Consider the following 19,819-nt stretch of genomic DNA (forward strand, 5'->3'; position numbering starts at 1 on the left):
TATTCTAAACAAGTCTTCTTACATTCTTTTTTTCTCTCTCTCTCTTACAATATGATAGTTGGTGCCCACACTGACAAAAGTGAAATGTTTTTGAATTCCAATACAGAGAATATGGAGAATGAAGAAGAAATTAAAGTTAATTGAATAAAAGACATAGCAGCTATTGAACAAAAAAAAATGCTCAAACTTCAAGTTTTGTTCTTCTTCTTCTCTAACTTCTGTTTGGCTCTAAATATTGCTATTTCTCGGCCTGGTTAGTTCCTTTTGTTTTTATTTTCTTTTTCTTTTTGTACAATGTGAATTTGATGAAGGGCTTTATATTATATATATATATATAACAACAACAATATATGTATAGAAATCCTACAACGTGAGGTCTAGGAGGGTAAAGTGTGCGCCGACCTTAGCCAGACAGATAGGAAGGTTGTTTTCGAAAGGCCTCGGAAACAGGGCTATATATATATTTGTTTTAGTTTGATTGATTAATGTTAACTTGCAAGTATTTAGCTGTTTGGATATTCTTTTTGTTTTAGTTTGATGGATTAATCTTTCCATTTTTCCACATTTTGTTGTTCTTTCTTTTACTTCTTTACTCTTAAGGGCCTGTTTGGCCTTGCAAATTGGACTTTAAATTTGAAGTTTGTGTTTGTTTATGATATTTGAACAAAACTTCAATTTCAGTTTGAAATTTTGATTTCAAATCCCAGATTCACCTAAAAGGTAGAATTTCAATTCCAAGTTTGTGATTTCAAAGTATTTTTAAAATTTAAAACTTACCCATAAGTTTATATTTTGCAAAAAAAAAGCCCGCATCGGTGTGGGATGGTGCAATTGGACTCTTTATACGGTCTTGAGAAATCCTCACCTCATGAGCTAACTTCTTGCAAGTACTTAGCTGGTTGTGGTTAATTCTATGATTATGTTGTTGGATATAGTCATGGACCTTGTGGTGCCTAATTTTTTGATTTCGGAATGAACTCGCTTTGAATTTGATACTTCATAGGTGATGAATTGTACTCCCTCCGTTTCAATTTGTTTGTCTGGTTTTGAATTGGCACGGAATTGAAGAAAGTAAAGAAGACTTTTAAATCTTATGGTCTTAAATTGAAGATATGTAGAATGTTCCTAATGCCCTTTAATCTTGTGGTCTTAAACATGCCATGTGGAAAGTTTGAATTAACGAGTTGCCAAACAGGGAAAGAGACGTTCTTCTTGAAATGGACTAAAAAAGAAAGTAAGACAAACAAATTGAAACAGAGGGAGTAGTTTGAATGCCCTAACTGCAACTAGAGGAGCTGTTTTTTTATCTTTTTCTTTTCCATATTCTATACTTGGTTTTTTGGATGTTTGAATGACTTGTGAGCTGTTTTCCTCTTTAAGCTATAGTGATACTTAAAAGAAGCTACAGGTAGGTGCAAATACAATGCAATAACATGAAAGGGGTAGACTTTCTGAATTTTCTGAGCTGGTGCAAGGATCTTTATATTTTTAGGCTGCATCAAGCCTGGTGATTTTTCAGTCGAGAGGAGGTTATTTCCGTATGAGGGGTCTGAGTTTGATTTTACAGAATAAAATAAGTTCTTGCGAAGAAGCCCGTACTTGACTCAGTGGCAAAGGAGGGATTAAGTGGAACGGAATTGACTCGGTGGCAGAGTCATGATGATGAAAAATTATAATGTCCAGCTCCCTCAGCGAATGAATGATCAAGCATGTTGCCACCAGAAGGAGGACCCCATATTTCTTCTAGAGAACCTCCTAAATTTTCCAAAGCAACTAGAAAGAGTAGAATTTTTTCTTATGCTTTTCCCGGTAGAAAGACGAAAGAATTCCTAATAACTGTGACCTTAACATCAGTATATTCTCATATATTCTGATATCTTCATTTCATGATTTGGCAAAATTATCTTGAATCTTGTGTAAAGAGGGAAGAAATAAGTGAAACATCTTCACAAACTTATTGAGCAGCTGGAGGTCTACTTTTTCATTAGAATTAATTTTTTTAGGTACACTAAATTGGTGTAACATTAGTGAATAACTTTATTCTGCCTCTGTTACTAGTGGTTATTGCTTCACCAAATGAACTTGTTCTGCAGTTCTTTTGATTGCTAGCGTTGTTATGTGAGAAGAAAAGTGTTGCTCCTTTATTATTAATTATTAATTAGGCTCGTTTTAGTTTCTCTTTGCTTACTATCTAGCCTGTTTATTAACTGCAGCACCATATGTAACGCGAATAAGCTGTGGAGCTCAAAATGATGTTCGCAGTGCCCCTACAAGTACCCTCTGGCATAAAGATTTCGGATATACAGGAGGCATAACTAAGAAAGCAACCCGCCCAAGTTTCATAACGCCTCCACTCAATACATTACGGTATTTCCCTCTATCACAGGGTCCTGAAAATTGTTACAACATCAATAAAGTGCCACGTGGCCGCTACTCAGTGAGGATCTACTTCGGATTAGTTGCGGAACATAGTTTGGATAACGAACCTCTATTTGACGTTTCTGTCGATGGGACCTTGGTTTATTCTTTGCCGTCCGGTTGGAGTAATCACGATGATGGAGCCTTTGTTGAAACTCTTGTATTTCTCGAGAATGGTACTGCCTCGCTTTGCTTCCACAGCACTGGTCACGGAGATCCATCTATACTCGCAATCGAGATTCTCCAAGTAGATGACAAAGCATACTTTTTTTCCGGTCCTGTATTTGGTCAACAGACAATCTTCCGGACTAGCCAAAGACTGAGCTGCGGACATCAGAATTCACAATTTGACATTGACTACGACGGGGATCCTTGGGGCGGGGATCGGTTCTGGAGTTCAATTATGACTTTCGGTCGGAATTCCGATAATCCCATATCTACTAAAAGCATCATAAAGTCAGCTTCTGTAGCGCCGAATTTCTATCCGCAAGCTCTTTACCAAACTGCTCTTGTTAGTACAGACAACGATCTGGATTTAACTTACACGATAGACGTCGATCCAAACAAAAACTACTCTGTTTGGTTACACTTTGCAGAAATTGATCCTTCAATTACAGGTGTCGGACAGAGGGTTATTGACATACGGATAAATGGTGACACGGTGTTTCATGACGTTGACATTGTGAGAATAGCTGGGGGCGTTAACAGCGCTCTTGTACTGAACAAAACCGTTGCGGTCAGTGGAAGATTTTTAACAATCACATTACATCCAACAACGGGGACTCATGCCATTATTAATGCCATTGAGATTTTTGAGGTTATAACAGCTGAATCTAAAACATTACCAGAGGAAGGTAAGTTAGATGTTTCACTTATACTCTTGGATGCTCCTTTTCTGACCTTAAGCAGGGAAAGAAACGACAGAATTAAAAAGTTACACATGTTTTTTGAGAAAATGAAAAACTGATCCCTTATCATTGGTAGTAGATTCTGTTGAAAAAATATTGATATCTCAAAAAGAAGCACTCAAAAATCTTGTTCAGTTTCATACTATTAAAGTCTTGTTAATGGTCTTTAATCTATTTTTCTAACTTTTTGTACATGTAACAGATCATTGACATCTTCTTCATTAGCCATTTATGAGTCTTTATAACATTATAACGTTAAGGTCAAAATCATAATAGACCATCTAATTCTTCAATAGTCATTAAGAGAATTGAATGGTTTTTACACCTATTATCATAGCTGGATGTTTGGTAACAAAGAATCAGAGGTTATCATTTGTCCATATCCTCACCTATTTATATAGATCTCTTTTCTTTTTGTGATTAGATTTTTCTACTATTCTTTGTGAGAGATATACCATAACAATACCAGGAAATACTTTCTTCTCTTTGTTATATTGCGGGGTTATCTACCTTTATGAGATCTTTGTTAGATTCTGGCTTCTAGTTTTGTACTAGAAGAGCTTGTTGAATTCCGGGGGATACACCCATACCGGGTGAAATATCCTTAAGGACAGTGTCTTAATTGACATGCCTCAAGCTATGTGAATTCGTTAAAGTGTTCGTGATCGAGTATTTTCCGTAAGATTCCAACAGGTTCAAAATAGTCCTTTAAGTATCACTTAAGCAATTTTGGTCCTTTAAGTTTGTCAAAAGTGAGCACTTTTGGTTTCCAGCAGATATTTACCAAACTCTTATTGTTAAATTTAATGGAATTGTGGAAATAGAAAATATTTAAAGGGCAATCACATTTAGAAGTACAGTTTTTTTAGTTAATAATATTTTTTGTCTATTCCAAGAGTCTAATGCAACTTTTTGAGGTGCAATTTACATTATGTTTTGCCTTTTGTGTCTGGTGTATTTTTTATGTTGTGGTTTCTTGGATTTTGATGGAATATTTTTGGTATTTCTGATTAAGTGTATTTTTTTCCACAATTTCGGTTAAATTTAACAATAAGAGTTTGGTAAATATCTGACGGAGACAAAAAATGTTCACTTATGATAATTTAAAAGATTAAAACTGCTCGAGTAATACTTAAGAGACTATTTTGAACCTACTACCAAAGATAAGGGACCATTTTTGTCATTTTCTCATGTTTTTTAATCATGATACACTTTATAGCTTCCTGTATACAGTTGAAAGGAGGCAAAATGTAGCATGTTGTTCTAATATGTTTTTCTTGGTCCAGCTTGTGCCTTTCTCATATTACTTCTCTGTTTTATAAAAGTTACATCTACTCTTATATATACTTTTTGCTTGTTTTCTTTTTCAGTAAAGGCTTTGCAGTCACTGAAACTTGCACTTGGACTTCCCCTTCGTCTTGGGTGGAATGGTGATCCATGTTTTCCGCAACAACATCCCTGGAGTGGAGTAGATTGTCAGTTTGACAGAACCAGCAATAATTGGGTCATCAATGGGCTGTACGTTCTCGACCTTGAGCTTAGATATAAAAGTTCCTCCTATTTGACACACGCGCACAAGCATGCACACACACGTGTAAATATAACATTCTCATTGATATGTATCCTTCTATTGATGTTCCTGACACCAATTTAAGTAGGTGTTTTGCCATAGATTCCAAATATTTTTCACTTTATTTGGAATTTATGAAGTTGGAATTGTGTTTGATTATACTTTTTTACTAAGGAGAGAACGGAGCACTTTATTTGGAATTTAGGAAGATGAGTACGAAAACAGGGAGCACTTTTCCAAATTTGGAATCCAACTCCAAGTTGGATTTGGAAATTTTATAACCTAACGCTGATTTTGAAATAAAAGAGAAAAATCATTCCGGAAAATTGAATAATCTTCATGGCCAAATGGGTCCTTAAAGTTTTGCTGGACTATACTTGGCTTTCTTTCTATGTTATATGATTCTGTATTTTGTCTTAATATGTGTCCTCACTTTATCTTTCTCAAATATTGGCTTTCTGTTTTTTCCTGTAAGCACAGTAGCCTGGCCAACCAAGGTTTACGGGGTTTCGTACCAGATGATGTTTCTCAATTGCGTCATCTTCAGAGCATGTAAGCTTAAATGGCAGTGCTGGTTTTTGGGAATATGTATACTATTTCGATGAAAGATATGTAGCTGCCAAAGATCTTATAGTTCTTAAAATGGAGTTGATGATCAATATGAGTTTTAACCAATAGATAACACTTTTTAAGAAATTATTTTTGACACAATTCGTCTAAAGGAATTACTAAGAGGTTAAATAACTTTCTTTATTAAGTATCAGTTTAAGAGGTTTTCAAATATTTGAGCATCGTTTAGAATGTCCTTTCATGCATGCATTGCATTGTCGGCGTCCACTTCTGAAATATGATCTACTCTAACTTGTGCTTTGCTTGCTTGTGTGCGTTTTACAGAAATCTGAGTGGAAACAGCATTCATGGACCTATTCCCTCAGCACTCGGAACAATAATTATTCTGGAGAAACTGTGAGTAATGCTTGCTGAGTCTCTTCCTTTTCAGTACTCCCTTCTACATTTCTATGCTGACAGAGTAATATATTATGAAATATTAAAATGAAATGGGGTTTCCAACTTACTTTCCAAGTATGTTGGGCATACAAGATTTAATCCAGAAAAGAGTTTGATTAATTATAATCCTAGTTTGACTAATAGTGAATGAAGAATCACTGGTACGATCTCATTTCCCTTTTCTAAAAAAAAAATTATGATACAAAGATGGATTTTGGAAGGCTCGTGATTTTTGTAACTATGTAAATTGAAAAGATTATTAAGTCTTATTATTCTTTATCATCTGTACGTGGGAGTGGTGAATGTGCATATTGTTCTTGGTTGTTTCTGTGACCTAACAAAAGTTGCACAACAGGGATCTTTCATACAATTTGTTAAAGTCTTATTACTCTTTATCATCTGTTCTTAGTTGTTTCATGTGCTATTAACACTAAACCTTTTCATAATTGTGTCGATTACCAAGATTTTTAAGTTGTATTGCTCTTTATCATCTATACACGGGGTTAGTGAATGTGCATACTGTTCCTTAGTTGTTCTTATGATTAAATCCTCACTTGGTGATGACCTAATAAAAGTTGCACAACAGGGATCTTTCATACAATTCTTTCAACGGGTCGATTCCGGAGAGCCTTGGCAGTTGACCTCATTACTGACACTGTAAGATACTTCAACGAGTTCAGTTAAGTACATGAGATGAATCAAGAAAGAGCTCTTATTTACTACTTTATTTATTACAGAAATCTCAATGGCAACTTGCTCTCTGGAAAAGTTCCTGCAGCACTAGGAGGACGGCTCTTGCACAGAGCTAGCTTCAAGTATGTTCTCCTAATTGCACATTCTTGGCACAAGGCTTGTTCTTAGTAAAGCATCCTTCAGAAATTGCATCATAACTATAGTATATGAAGTTGTTTACCGTTATTACTTCATGTAGTTTTTCCTTTGTCCAACTTTTTGTTGTCAAAAATACATACTGCTTGTGGTCGTCATTCAATCTCGACTAAGGTCTACTCGTTACCATCTTGTGTGGGTGGTAACATTTGGCATTTTTCCTTAATTGACATACAAAAATAGTCGAAAAAGTCTAATACGGAGAATGTTGTGATGTTCTTTGATTGCATCCTCTTGCTTGATCTTTGATCGTCTAGCTGTCCTCTATGCCCGTTTCTTTAGCCTATGTTGTCTCAGTCTTGGATAGAGTGCATTACCTATCTTTCTATGTTTGAATGAAAATATATGCTGTTGTTTCCTCTCAAACTGAATGTAATAAGAGTAAAAACTAAGAAGTTTCATACGAAAAGGAGGCTATGGAGTAATGTCTCTAGGCCGAGATACTAACTAAACCTTATCATCATGTGCTGAAAGTAATATGATATTCATGGGTATATTAACTTGTGGATCAGATAAAGAAACGGCTGTGAAATTTTTGTTCACTGGTGCTTATGCAAAATACTTAACTGTGGATGCTTTCAGTTTTACTGATAATGCAGGCCTTTGCGGTATTCCTGGATTACCATCATGTGGACCGCATCTTACTGTTGGTGCCAAAATCGGCATTGGCTTAGGGGCGTGTGTGGCTGTTGTAGTTATCGCCACCTGCATAACATGTTGGTGGAAAAGGCGTCAAAATATCCTCCGCGCTAAAAGAATTGCTGGTAAGAGTTTTCAACATAACATGCTCTATATCCATATTCAAATGTATTCCCCATCTCTTTGCCGGTATTTTTGTCAATGAGTATCTTTCGAGAAATGAGTTTCTAGTGAAGATGTATCCCTAAACGAGTTTACTGGATCTTTTTCTCTGTATCGTGCTTCTCATAGATGAATCACTGTTTTTTTTTTTTCATTTTTGCACAGCGCGAGATGCTCCTTATGCAAAGAAAAGAACACATTTGAACCATATTCAAATGACAAGACACCATCACCATGATCATCATCACGAACATACCCGGACAGCTGCTGAGAATGGACCTCCTTTGCTTACTTGAATTCGAACATGCTATATAAAGCAAGTTTTGATAATTTCTCTAATGTCACTGAAATTCAACAATTAATATACATACCAAAGGCAAACAATTTATACCCTACTTGCACAGTATAATTTTTCAACAAGGAAGATCGGTTGAACTCCCTCCAAACTACGTAAATCTGCCACTGGTGCGTAGTGAGAAGATTGCCACATATAATGCTGTGAGAAGTCTGCTTTGTGGCTAGAAATGTGTATAGTGGTTATACAGGGGAAGTAAGATCAAATGCCATAGATATAATTCAGTACTGTAAAGATACTTGCAGATAATGTGGAGGAATAGACAGAATGGTGTATATTACATGTATTCGTCTCGTCAGTTTTGGTTGAAGACACTCATGTGAACTGTGTAATGGTATACAAGCCAGCTTGCGAGTACCTCGATTATCTCAGCAGTACATGTTGTCTCTCACTAGCATGTGTTGTATAAGTCTACCCTCTAAACTTTAGTGGAAAGAGATCAAATTGCATTTCTGAATTGCTAATTTTAAACAACTAGTTTCCGGAATTGGACAAGGAGTGTACTTACTCCCTCCCCCCCCCCCCCCCCCCCCCCCTTTTGTTTGCACTATTTCCTTATTAGTTTGTATCAAAATGAATGATTTACTTTTATCTTTAACGAGCAACTTTTAACAGTTATACAAATGATGTGACGTGTTTAAATAAGAACTTTCAAAAACTCTTATAATGTTATAACATATCTAAGATTATAGTGAATTTTAAAAGTCTATCTTTCATCTTAAATTTTATGACAAATCACATTATGACTAATAACGTGAAATGAATGGAGTATTTCAATAGTAGCTCCTTAATAGACATTTGTCGAGAAATTGTCAAGACACTGTGTATGGCATTTATATCCTATAGTCAAAGAGAAAGCCAAAAGCCGTGTTGCATTGAACATTCATATCAAGAATCGTATATACAACATTCATATCAAGAATCGTATATACCAGGTCTTCTATCTTTAAACGCAATATAGACCTTGTATTTTTCCTTAACAAGCACCATTATTAAAAAAAAAAAAAAGTTAAAGAAATAAAAGGAGTGTTGGTATATACTATGGTATAGCCTTACAAAATGAGCAAAAGATCACTCATTTTTAGCTGCAACGACTAATATAGCCGCTTTAGTTGACATGACCGAAAAAAATAAAAAGTCATGGAGGGCGGTGAGGATTCACCCGCACATCCTCGATAAAAAATTACAATGTATACATAGGGTAGGGTTTTTTGCGCTTATGTACATATATATACTTTTGAATATCCTAAAAAAATGCAAAAGGTTAGCTCAAGTGGTCCAGGGTGTTCAAAATTACGTCTAGCGTCTTATGCTCGATTTCCAGAAACAACATTATTTTTTATTTTTAGCTTTTGTTATTTTTTTCGAACCCCTCAGTGAAATTTCTAGATCTGCTACTAGTTGTTCATGAAATTTGCTCAGTTTTTTAAAATTGGCCCAAACCAATTTTTGGGTGAAATTTCACTTTCACTCACAAAACTTTAAATTTTTTCCAAGTAAAATATATGTCCAAACACAATTTCAGTTTCAAAAATTATTTTTCGTTACAACTTCAAAAACTCCATTTTTTCAAGTTTCAACTAAGAGCCCGTTTGGCTTAGCTTATAAGTTGCTGAAAACAACTTATAAGTTGTTTTCAGTTTTTTTGAGTTTTTGGCTGGCCAGCTTTTAAGTCATTTTGTACTTAAAATAAGCCCAAAAAAATAATTTGACTCATTTGGCTTAGCTTAAATAATTGTCCTTCGCTGGAGGTGGTCTTTAATTTTTACCCCTCAAAATGGTGGTCTTTAAATTCTGTCTGTGCCCATGCAAATTCTGCCTTAAGGCCCAAATAGGCAGAATTTGCATGGCAGATTTGCAAAATTCTGCCTGATTTTGTAACCTCTACCTCGCAAAAATTCTGCCTTGTAATTTTTTATTTTTTTTTACTGAGCTAGGGTTCGAACCCACAATCTCAGGGTGCTAGGCGAGGGACGATACTTAAAGACCACTAATTTGAAGAGCAAAAATTAAAGACCACCCCAAATAAAGGGCAATTCGCGTAAAAAAGTTTTTTAACTTATAAGCTGCTTTTTTAAATCCATCCAAACAGACTCTAAATCTATCGTTAAGCTAACTTATAGTTTAAGCTCATTTCACACCAACGAGCCTAGGAAATCTCATACTAATAACACAGGATAAAAAGAACAGTGAGCTCAGCACTCGTGTCCTGCATGTCTTTACAGTCTGAGAAATGGTCCACCATTACACACCAAAAACAGAGTAAAATATTACTCAGAATCAGATTTGACCTCACTATGTCCCTTTTACCCCAAAAATCCAACTCTTTTGTCTTCATTAACTCACACATCCACGTGGGCATCTGATAAACTTACCCTATTTTTACACTCTTTTTTTTTCCCCATGGTGTCACCACTTTATTACTCAAAAAGGGAATATTGTACTGTTATCCATTCATCAGTCGACACCTTACCACTGACCACTTCACCTGCTTAAACCTAACACCTCCATATTACTAGTACCTCTGGTCTAAATTGAATACTCGTATCTAAATTGAAACAATACATAAAAATTTATACAAGTATTATTTGGTTTGTATTTTACCTTATTTTAATGACACGTGCATAAATTATTAGAAAAATCTACACTACAATAAAACTGAATTAGCTCATAACAAGCAAAATTTTGTGATAATGCGTTGCTACGTCAAAAATTAGCGTTAGATTTTGTTGTTTAGCTACAAAATTTGTTGTTAATTCCTGTTGGTTTAGTAGTGCTATTTGTTACTTTATACAGAACAAAATAAAAATAAAAATAAGGGTATTAATAATACATGAATTAAAATAATAAACTTATATCTTTCCTTTTCTAAAAAAATCCAAAAAATAATTTCTACGTTATTATAATTTGTTTTTGAACCAAATGACCCCTAATATGCAAAGACGACCTAGGGATGCTGTCCACCATAGTCTAGTCAAACAGTTTTCTCTTTCAGATTGTTGTATGTATTAAGCTTTCCCCAAAATCAAGGCATTATAGATTAATGACAATCATTTAATGTAAGTTAATTAATAATTAGTCTGATATTATACTTACTCAGTTTTCAGCAAAATCTTGCAATGAAAAGTCTTTTCATTTTTCTTAAACTTAATGCCGAATCAAATTAAGATAAACAAATTAAGAGTGAGTACTCGGTTTCCAACAAAAGCTTGCATCAAATAATGGACCAAGTGATGCATTTGGTTTGAAGCTTAATGGACTTAGAGCCCGTTTGGTTTGACTTATGAGTTGGTCAAATTAACTTATAAGTTATTTTTAATTTATTCGGATGTTTGGTAAAATAGAAAATAACTTAAATTAAGTTAAAAAGTGCTTAAAATAAGCCAAAATCAAGAAGTTGCTCAACCCCAATTTATTTATTTTGGGCTTAAAAGCCATTTTGGTTTGACTAACAACTTTACCCTTTTATCCCTTATATTTTCTGTTAATTTTGATACTATCCTTACTTCTAAAAACCCTTTTAGCACTTTTATCTAAACACGTAACTGCTTATTTATAAAATAACTTTCAGCTCATCCAAACGGGCTCTTAAATAAATTCTTGTTTACAATTATAACTTTTGAGATGATAATAAAAAATGCTTTTGAGAGAGTAATATAGTCATTTTGATAACGTTATTAAGGTACAGTTAATTCATATATTGTTGTTATTGTTATGATTATTATCAGATATCTAATGTTGGATAAAGTAATAAATAAAATAAGGAATCCTATACTAGGATTAGAATCCTAAACTTTTAAGGAAATTATTGTTTTTAACATAGACAGCCACCAACAATAAACACACACTCTTTTTTTCCCCTTAAAAATTGATTGCTTTTGTCTGAATTGTTTTATCCGTAGGCAGCCGACTAACCTATAGTTTAAACTGTCTGTCTTATACCGACACGTCACCTCTATTCACGCCCATATTATTAGAGGGTGTTAAATGAATGGATTGAATTAATTTTGGGCGAGTTAAAATGAGTAGAGTTAATAAGTAGATTGTTGGTCATAGATTTAGATATTTTTCATTTCTTTTTAAATTTGAAATTGAAGTTGAAGATGCGGTTGTGTTTAGTTATACTTTTTGCAAGAAATATTTTAAATAACGTTAATGTTTAAATGTACTTAAACAGTATAACTTTAAAAGAGAAAAGTGAGTTGAAAAATAGATTATAAATTGTTTTCCAAATTCAAAATATAACTTCAAGTTGGGTTTAGAATTTTTATGTCAAATATCAATTTTTAAATAAAGTAAAAAATTATTTCGAAAAAAGTGAAAAATTCTAAGGTCAAACATATACTAAATAAGTGAATTATCAACATATATAAAAGGTTTTGGGGCTGAAATAAATTAGATAAAAATGAGCTAAATGATAAGTAAATTATGACTTTATGACCAAATTGCTCAAATTTTATCAAATTTCAATTTCTTTATTTATATTCATATAATTTATTTAATTACCTAAAGTGGGGATGGCAAATGGATGAGGTCATCCTTTTTTTTGTGAGTCCTAATTTTCTGTAACTGTGTAAATAGGACAGAGATGCTTCCCCCTCTTAATATTCTCTATATTCTCCTTTCACTTTCTGAAAATGACTATTTAATTCTGTTTGAAAACATTACGCCAACCACTCCCAAAACAAGTTAATGATTTTATTGAATTCGTAGGTAAAAGTGCAGCTCTGTCCCTGCTTAGGCTCAAACACAATATATATGTGTTAAAAGATTACACAAATAAGTATAATAATATACGGAGTAATTAGAAACTAAAAAAAAAACTAGATGCCATATTGTACTTGTGTAGATTAAGCTCTATTGTGTGCTGCGTTGGGAGTATTGTAGCTATGAGGAGATTAAGGTATGTTAAGGCTAATCCTTCTTCTTTTGGCATGATCTTTATGAAACTAATTAAACATAACCGAAACAGATGTCAGAACGATTCCGCTCTTAGTAGCTAGAAATTTTCCTGTTGATTCATGTCTTAATAGTATTATGCTCAGCAAGTCTATTCATATGATTTGTATGCTCCATAGAGTCTGGTAATGATAATGATGTTAGTCTCATAACATTGTTTGGAGAGGTAACGACCTTACGTCACTTCGACCAACTCAGAATGCACTCTTATCATACTTATGCACTTATATGATACTATGATAATGATGCCCACAGAGGCTGATGGCATTATATACGTCTGAAATGCCTCGAAGGGCTATGATATACATGAGTACTGTATATATGCGTATATAACGCCGTTCATACATATATATGTATATAACGTCGTTCATACATATATATGTATGAACGATGTTATATACGTATATATACAATACTCATGTATATCATAGCCCTTCGAGGCATTTCAGATGTACAGGTTTGTACAGGTTGATTCTCTTTACTTCATGTTACACTCATGTCTTTCTTATGTTACATTCTTGCCTTACATACTAAGTACTTTATTCGTATTGACGTCACTTTGCCTGGGGACATTGCGTTTCATGCCTGCAGTTCTGATAGATAGGGTGACGGTCCGCATCAGTAGGTTGCCCACTCGGCGTTGATATTAGAGCGCTCCACTTGACTTGGAGTTGCTATCTAGTCTTGGTATGACATTTTTACTGTACATATGGGTATATATGGCGGGGCCCTGTCCCGACCTTATGATGTCATGTATTCTAATAGAGGCTTGTAGACAGTTATGATGTAGTTAGTTGTTGTATGGCCTTGCCGGCCTGCATTTTGCTATACATATGTTTATGACAGCCTTATCGACCTGTACTATTATGTTCGGTCATGTTTATGTATGTAGATCCTTTCGGGCTTTCCCCTTTTCAGTTTATTTCTCCCATGAGTTAGTAGGTTGTCGTCGATGGCAGTATGTAGATCCTTTCGGGCTTGCCCCTTTTCAGTTTATTTCTCCCATGCGTTAGTAGGTTGTCATCGATGGCCATTGCGGCCCACCTACCTTTATGATTATATTATGAAAGGATGTCATGTTGGTGTTCGGTAAGTAAGGCCCGGATGCCTGTCGTGGCCCTTCGGTTTGGATCGTGACAATAATAGAAACTGCTTTTGTGAGACTAATATAGTCATTTTGATAACTTTATTAATGTACAGTTAGTTCTTATATTATTATTATTATATCTCATGTCTATTGTTGGATAAATAAAGGAGTATCAAATACTTTACCAAATAAAATAATCATACTAGGATGGAATCCTAAACTTTAAGGAAAATTATTAACATAGACAGCCGCCCATTACAAACACGCAACCCTTATTTTTCTCCTTTTGTCTGAATTGTTTTAGTACTAACCTATGGTATAAACTGTCTGTCTCATACCGACACGTCATCTCTATTCACGCCCATTTGCTTTTTTATTTTGTCCGTCTTATTATATGTGACGATTTTTAAGACAGAACATAATTTTTCAAAAATAATTTGGACTTTATTATCTAAAATAAGGTACAAACTATTGTGCTGCTATAGTTCAAGTCTATAATGGCAAAATAAAAAAGATATAAATATAGTACTATTTGGAGAGTCTACGAGGTAGTTCTTTGACCACGTTTTCTTACATTTTTTCTAAATTGTTTGAATTATAAATTATCATGACTTATAGTAATTTTTATGTAGTTTCTAAATATATACATTTAACATTTACAAACTTAAAAATCTACGTCAAAATTTGCGGTCAAATTAAGTTATAAAGTTTGATCTTCATCCGAAAAAGTTCACATAAATTGAAACGAATGGAATATTACTTTTCAGAAAAATATGTTTAGTTACATAAACATCGTGGAAAATAACGACAAGTTTCAACAAAATTAATCTTTCCTTCTCTATTCTCCTTGTCTCATTTTATATGGAAGTATTTGATTGAGTATGAAATTCAAATTAGAGAAAATGCTTAAGATGTAAGTCAAATATATATAAATGTAATAAGAATATTATTCTTTTAGAAGAGTTGTGTGTTATAGTTTGACATGTCTTTTTATTTTTTTCTTTCAATTAATATGATGAGCTTTTGTATCAATGAATTCAACCTAAATGAGGAAGGCACCAAATGAATCTGCAAATGTGTAAATAGGACAGAGATGCTTCCCCCTGTTAATACTCCTTTCATTTTCTGAAAATGACTACTTAATTCTGTTTGAAAACATTATGCCAACCACTCCCCAAAACAAGGTATTAATTCTGTTGAATTTATAGCTAAAGGTGTACCTCTGTCCGTGCTTAGGCTCAGACACAATATATATGTGCTAAAAGATTACACAAATAGGCACAAATAATATGTTCGCCGCGACTGAAAAAAAAATGTAGGATCAGAATATTTCGAGCTTATAAAATTAAAATCTTGGATTATCCGGTTTTGATAGCCATTGAGTTAGGGGTATACCTTTAACTTGTACATATTGTAGGTCATCTTCAAGTCGGAAGGTTTGAATCTTTAAATATTAAGGGTCGTTTGATGCATGGTATAGGTTGGGATATCCCAGCACTAGATGGTATAAAATAATCCCAAGAGATGGAATAAATTAGTCTCAGGATTATAATCCCGGGATAATTATAGTACTGGGATTGGGAGTAACAAATTAAAATAATTACTTAATTACAACAAAAATGTAATAGTTTAGAGGACCTTTTAGCTATTATAGTCAGATCTCTCTATAACCGTCATCATCTATAACAACATTTTATTATAACAATCAAGTATTCTTGATATTAATTTTTATATTATATTATATGTTATTTATAATAGCATTTTGGTACCAACGATACCGTTATAACGAAGTTTGACTTTATCTCTTTTCTTAGTTCTTATTGTAACCGATATAATATTCGTCATTTCCTCCTAAAAAGTTTGATTCAAAAACACATTCACCCTCTCATGTCGTTGGTATATAATATAATGACACACCAATTACAAGAATGGTAGTGAGATAAATATTTATAGAATCCCCCTAGTTTTAATTAAAAATTTCGGATTTGATTTTTGAATATAGAAAAAAAACTTGTTAGGAATTATTTCCCCCCTAAATGGGTAATACAGATTGAATCTAAATTAATGAGAGCTTTAATGCAGATCAAACACTGATAGGAAGTTAAAAAAAGCTAATGTAATGACACGAGACAAATAAGAAATTATAGACTTCTAATGTACTTGTCCCTAAAATTGGAGGACCAAAAATACGGGGAACCCACAAAAAGCGGCAGCCGCGTTTTCCACTAATAGTCCACGTGGGCCCTTTCCTTGTCTCCTAAACTGCTATTTTTCGTAAATAAATAATGCATCAGTCTCATATTAGTCGGCCACATTACTATAAATATCTTTCTCAAAATATTTATTCATTTATAAAATCAAGATAAAATTAATTAAATTTTATCCACTTTGCCCTTAACTTTAATTATATTTTAAAGTACGTCCATATTAATTGACCACATTACTAAAAATATATGTCCCAAAATATTTATCTATTTACAAAACCAAGACAGAATTAATTAATTTTTTCCTATTTTATCCTTACATTAATTAGAAAGAGATAAGAATAATGTAGTAAAAATACATTTTTATTTATGAATTTTTAAAGAGCGTATAAAGTAAAAGTGGATAAGTAATATGAGACGGAGGGAACAATACGTGGCGACGCGCTTGATTCTGCAATCAACACTTTACTTAATACCTTTCGTTTTTTCCTACTACTTCCTCCGTCCTAAAAACATTATCCTTTTTTAATTTGACATACAATTTAAAAAATAAAAGAAGACTTTTGAAATATATGATCTAGAAAAAGTCTTAGATATTTATATGGCTGCAAATCATCTCATAAAGTTAAATTATTTCTAAATATAAAAAATGGACAATCTTTTTAAAATAGACTAAAAAAAAAATAAGAATAATCTTTTTGGGACAGAAAGAGTACTAATTACTAACCACCACGCTCATTATTGTTCACTTGGCTTGTGGACACTATGCGCTATAATTAAAAAAAATATATATAAAATACAAGATGTGATTTTTTTTTTTTAAATGTTTGATTTCTAATGTAGGTAGGGGAAATTTGGTTGCTGCCTGGCAGCTAGAGTTATGCAAGTATTGGTACCGTAGGATTTAGTTATGTCGGAATCAGTTATACAAAATTTAGTTATTTATATGGTACTCTTATTAGTTATTTCATCTTCTATACTGCATAAAATAATATATAGATTATCTTATAACTTATTCATGTCTTATTTATGTGGAATTCTAAATTGCTAACCAAAGACCGTATTCGGTGCGTTTGATTTTATAGATAACAAAACAAAGAAATCACACCGGCAACCAAACAACCCCTTGCTATCATATAAAATGTTACACATGAATAGTATCTTTTCTAATGTACTCTTTCAATGCTTTACTTAAACGAACTGAGCAAGACTTGGCTTAAATACTTGCTTATATAGTTTTAGCTTAGATTAACGTTGTTTTGTGGTAAAATAGATAACGTGTTGCTTTGGTAACAATTCTATTGGGGCTTAGTGTTGGAGTTTGTTTGGTTACAAAAGATTTGCTAATGTTTGGCGTCCTATAACAACTTTATTTATGTCTTGATTCTGCAAAAACAGCAAAAATGATATGAACATGCAAAAATTGTAGCTAATAAAAACTGCAATTATTTGTTTTGCAATTTCAGCTATGAGATACGATAACATGATCTCCAAGCAGATACAGTGTTACAATTTCGAGTTCATATAAATTTAAAACGTACTTTCAATACAAAATATAAGTCTAAAGTCATAAATACTCCAAATCATCAATTGAAAAAAAAAAAAAAAAAATTCTAGATCCGTCTAGTGTCTCAAATCAGATAATAACACTTAAACAAACTGCCTGAAACAATTATTAATTCCAACTAACTTTTATAAAGATCAGATCTTTCAATATTCACATAAAACGGTGATCACCAATCCCCCATATTAAACTACATTTCCCTATCATATACTATTTTCTTTAACTCTTCACTAATTTCTCAAAAGTAAAAGGGGGGGACATTACAAACTTAAAAACAACATTACAACTAAACTAATTAAAACCAAAATCTCCCATCAACAATGCCATCAATCTTCACATATTGTCTGGTGCTGGAGGAAAATTTAAGTCGATATCGACTCCCTTAGCGTTTACTTTACGATCGTTACCAAAAAAATCAATCACTGAAGATGATGATTCTGATTCGCTCTTAACTGTTTTGGGGCTATTTTTTTCGTGATGAATTGCTTCAGCTCGTTGCAAAGCATCAAAATAGTACATATGATTCATTGGATAAACATGAAGTTGATGATTTTGTAACAAAAACTTACCTACACCATTGTTAAATATACCCCGGGAGCTATTTATAGCTCCGAGGGTTAGATCTAACGGCGGCGATGATTCTACCATCGCCGCCGTTGCTGGTGATGACTCAACAGTACTGCTCTGACTCGGACTCCGATTACCGTCCCCGTTATTAGGTTTTGTACAATTCGCTGCAATTAAAAAAAAAAAAAAAAACCCATTATTCAGAATCAATATACAACATTAGGTTATGATTAGCCTACAATTTTTATACAGAAAACCAAATCTGAGCAAGAAAAAATAGACATCAAAACACTCAATCAGGACCGGTGCCATACCCTATACAACTTATTTACAACTTTCATATAACATTACAAAAATTAAAAAAAACTACAAACAAATATTACTCCTTCCGTTTCAATTTATTTCTCAGATTTTGACTTAAAACGGAGTTTTAAAAAGTACAAAAAAAAAAAAAAAAAAAACTCTTAAATCTTGTCTTTTTTTTTTCTTTTTTTTTTTTTTAAAGTTTCCCACCCAGTACCTGCATTCTTAAATTAAAGATGCATAGAATATACTTATTATTTTTTGATCTAATCGTCTTAAACATATCAAGTGAAAATTAAAATTAAAATTAAAAAGTTAGTCACAAATAGAAAAGGACAACAAAACAAAGAAAAGTAAGACAACAAATTTTTTCTTTAAAAAAAGAGACTACGATAATCAAATCAAGTTTCAAGCCGATCAGGTCAATCATCTCAAAGCCGAAATCAAGATGAAAGTCTACCCGATAAATCACCTAACAACCCGATAAAGTTGTCAAATCGTTTCTTTTTGAAAGAAAAAAAAAAACAAATTAAAACATGTCATGTGAAAATAAAAATAAGACAGAGAGATTATTATTATTATTACCTATTTTCACATCCTCCGTCAGTGATGGAGGATGTGGAAAATTAGTTTTCGCTTTGGCACCGCGGAATTCACGCGCGGCAGCATCATATGCTTTTGCCGCGTCTTCCGCGGTGTCAAATGTGCCTAACCAAACTCTACTTTTTTTTCCAGGATCTCTAATTTCAGCTGCGTACCGACCCCATGGCCGCTTTCTCACACCTCTATAATGCACCTCTTTTCCGGCAGCAGCAGCAGCATATTTTTTGTCATTCGGCGCCATTTATATCTGTGTTTGTTGGTTTATTAGTTAATGATACGTGTTGTCTGGGAATATTATTGTTTTGTACATAGAATTTGTTAGAGAATTTTAGGGTATGGTTGAGAGAAAGTGTAGGTGGAGGTGGAGAGAGTGCTGTTTAAATAGGAAAGTGGTACAGCACAGTCAATGGAGTGTTTGACTGATGGAGTTATTGGGACCCACCATATATTAATTACGTGGCATTTTATTTCTTACTGTAAAGCAAATAGTGTATGTTTTATTGGTCCTTGGGATTTCTTAGTTAAAACACATTAACTTTTATTTAGGTTTAATGCAGTCCCCTAAATTTATTTTTATTTTTTTA

At 33.3% G+C, this 19,819-nt stretch overlaps 1 protein-coding gene and 1 pseudogene across 1 annotated transcript; one reads left to right on the forward strand and one right to left on the reverse strand.

Moving 5' to 3' along the window:
* Nucleotides 1-8,403, forward strand: LOC132620449 (receptor-like protein 4; annotated as a pseudogene).
* Nucleotides 8,404-17,870: 9,467 nt separating this feature from the next.
* Nucleotides 17,871-19,587, reverse strand: LOC132618557 (ethylene-responsive transcription factor 8-like). The gene is made up of 2 exons (XM_060333588.1): nucleotides 19,218-19,587; nucleotides 17,871-18,496 (listed from the first exon to the last, which is right to left on the reverse strand). Exons 1-2 carry the CDS (start codon nucleotides 19,474-19,476, stop codon nucleotides 18,096-18,098), a joined length of 660 nt encoding a protein of 219 aa, XP_060189571.1. The 5' UTR covers nucleotides 19,477-19,587; the 3' UTR covers nucleotides 17,871-18,095.
* Between the last annotated feature and the right edge of the window lie 232 nt (nucleotides 19,588-19,819).

The sequence above is a fragment of the Lycium barbarum genome, chromosome 11 (genome assembly GCF_019175385.1).
Source record: "Lycium barbarum isolate Lr01 chromosome 11, ASM1917538v2, whole genome shotgun sequence".
Taxonomy (NCBI): domain Eukaryota; kingdom Viridiplantae; phylum Streptophyta; class Magnoliopsida; order Solanales; family Solanaceae; genus Lycium; species Lycium barbarum.

What these genes read in the sequence shown, in the direction of transcription:
- LOC132618557 (XM_060333588.1), bottom strand. Translation starts at nt 19,476, where the DNA reads ATGGCGCCGAATGACAAAAAATATGCTGCTGCTGCTGCCGGAAAAGAG. An exon ending in GACGGAGGATGTGAAAATAG is followed by an intron (nt 18,497 to 19,217) that starts GTAATAATAATA and finishes TTTTAATTGCAG; the next exon opens with CGAATTGTACAAAACCTAAT.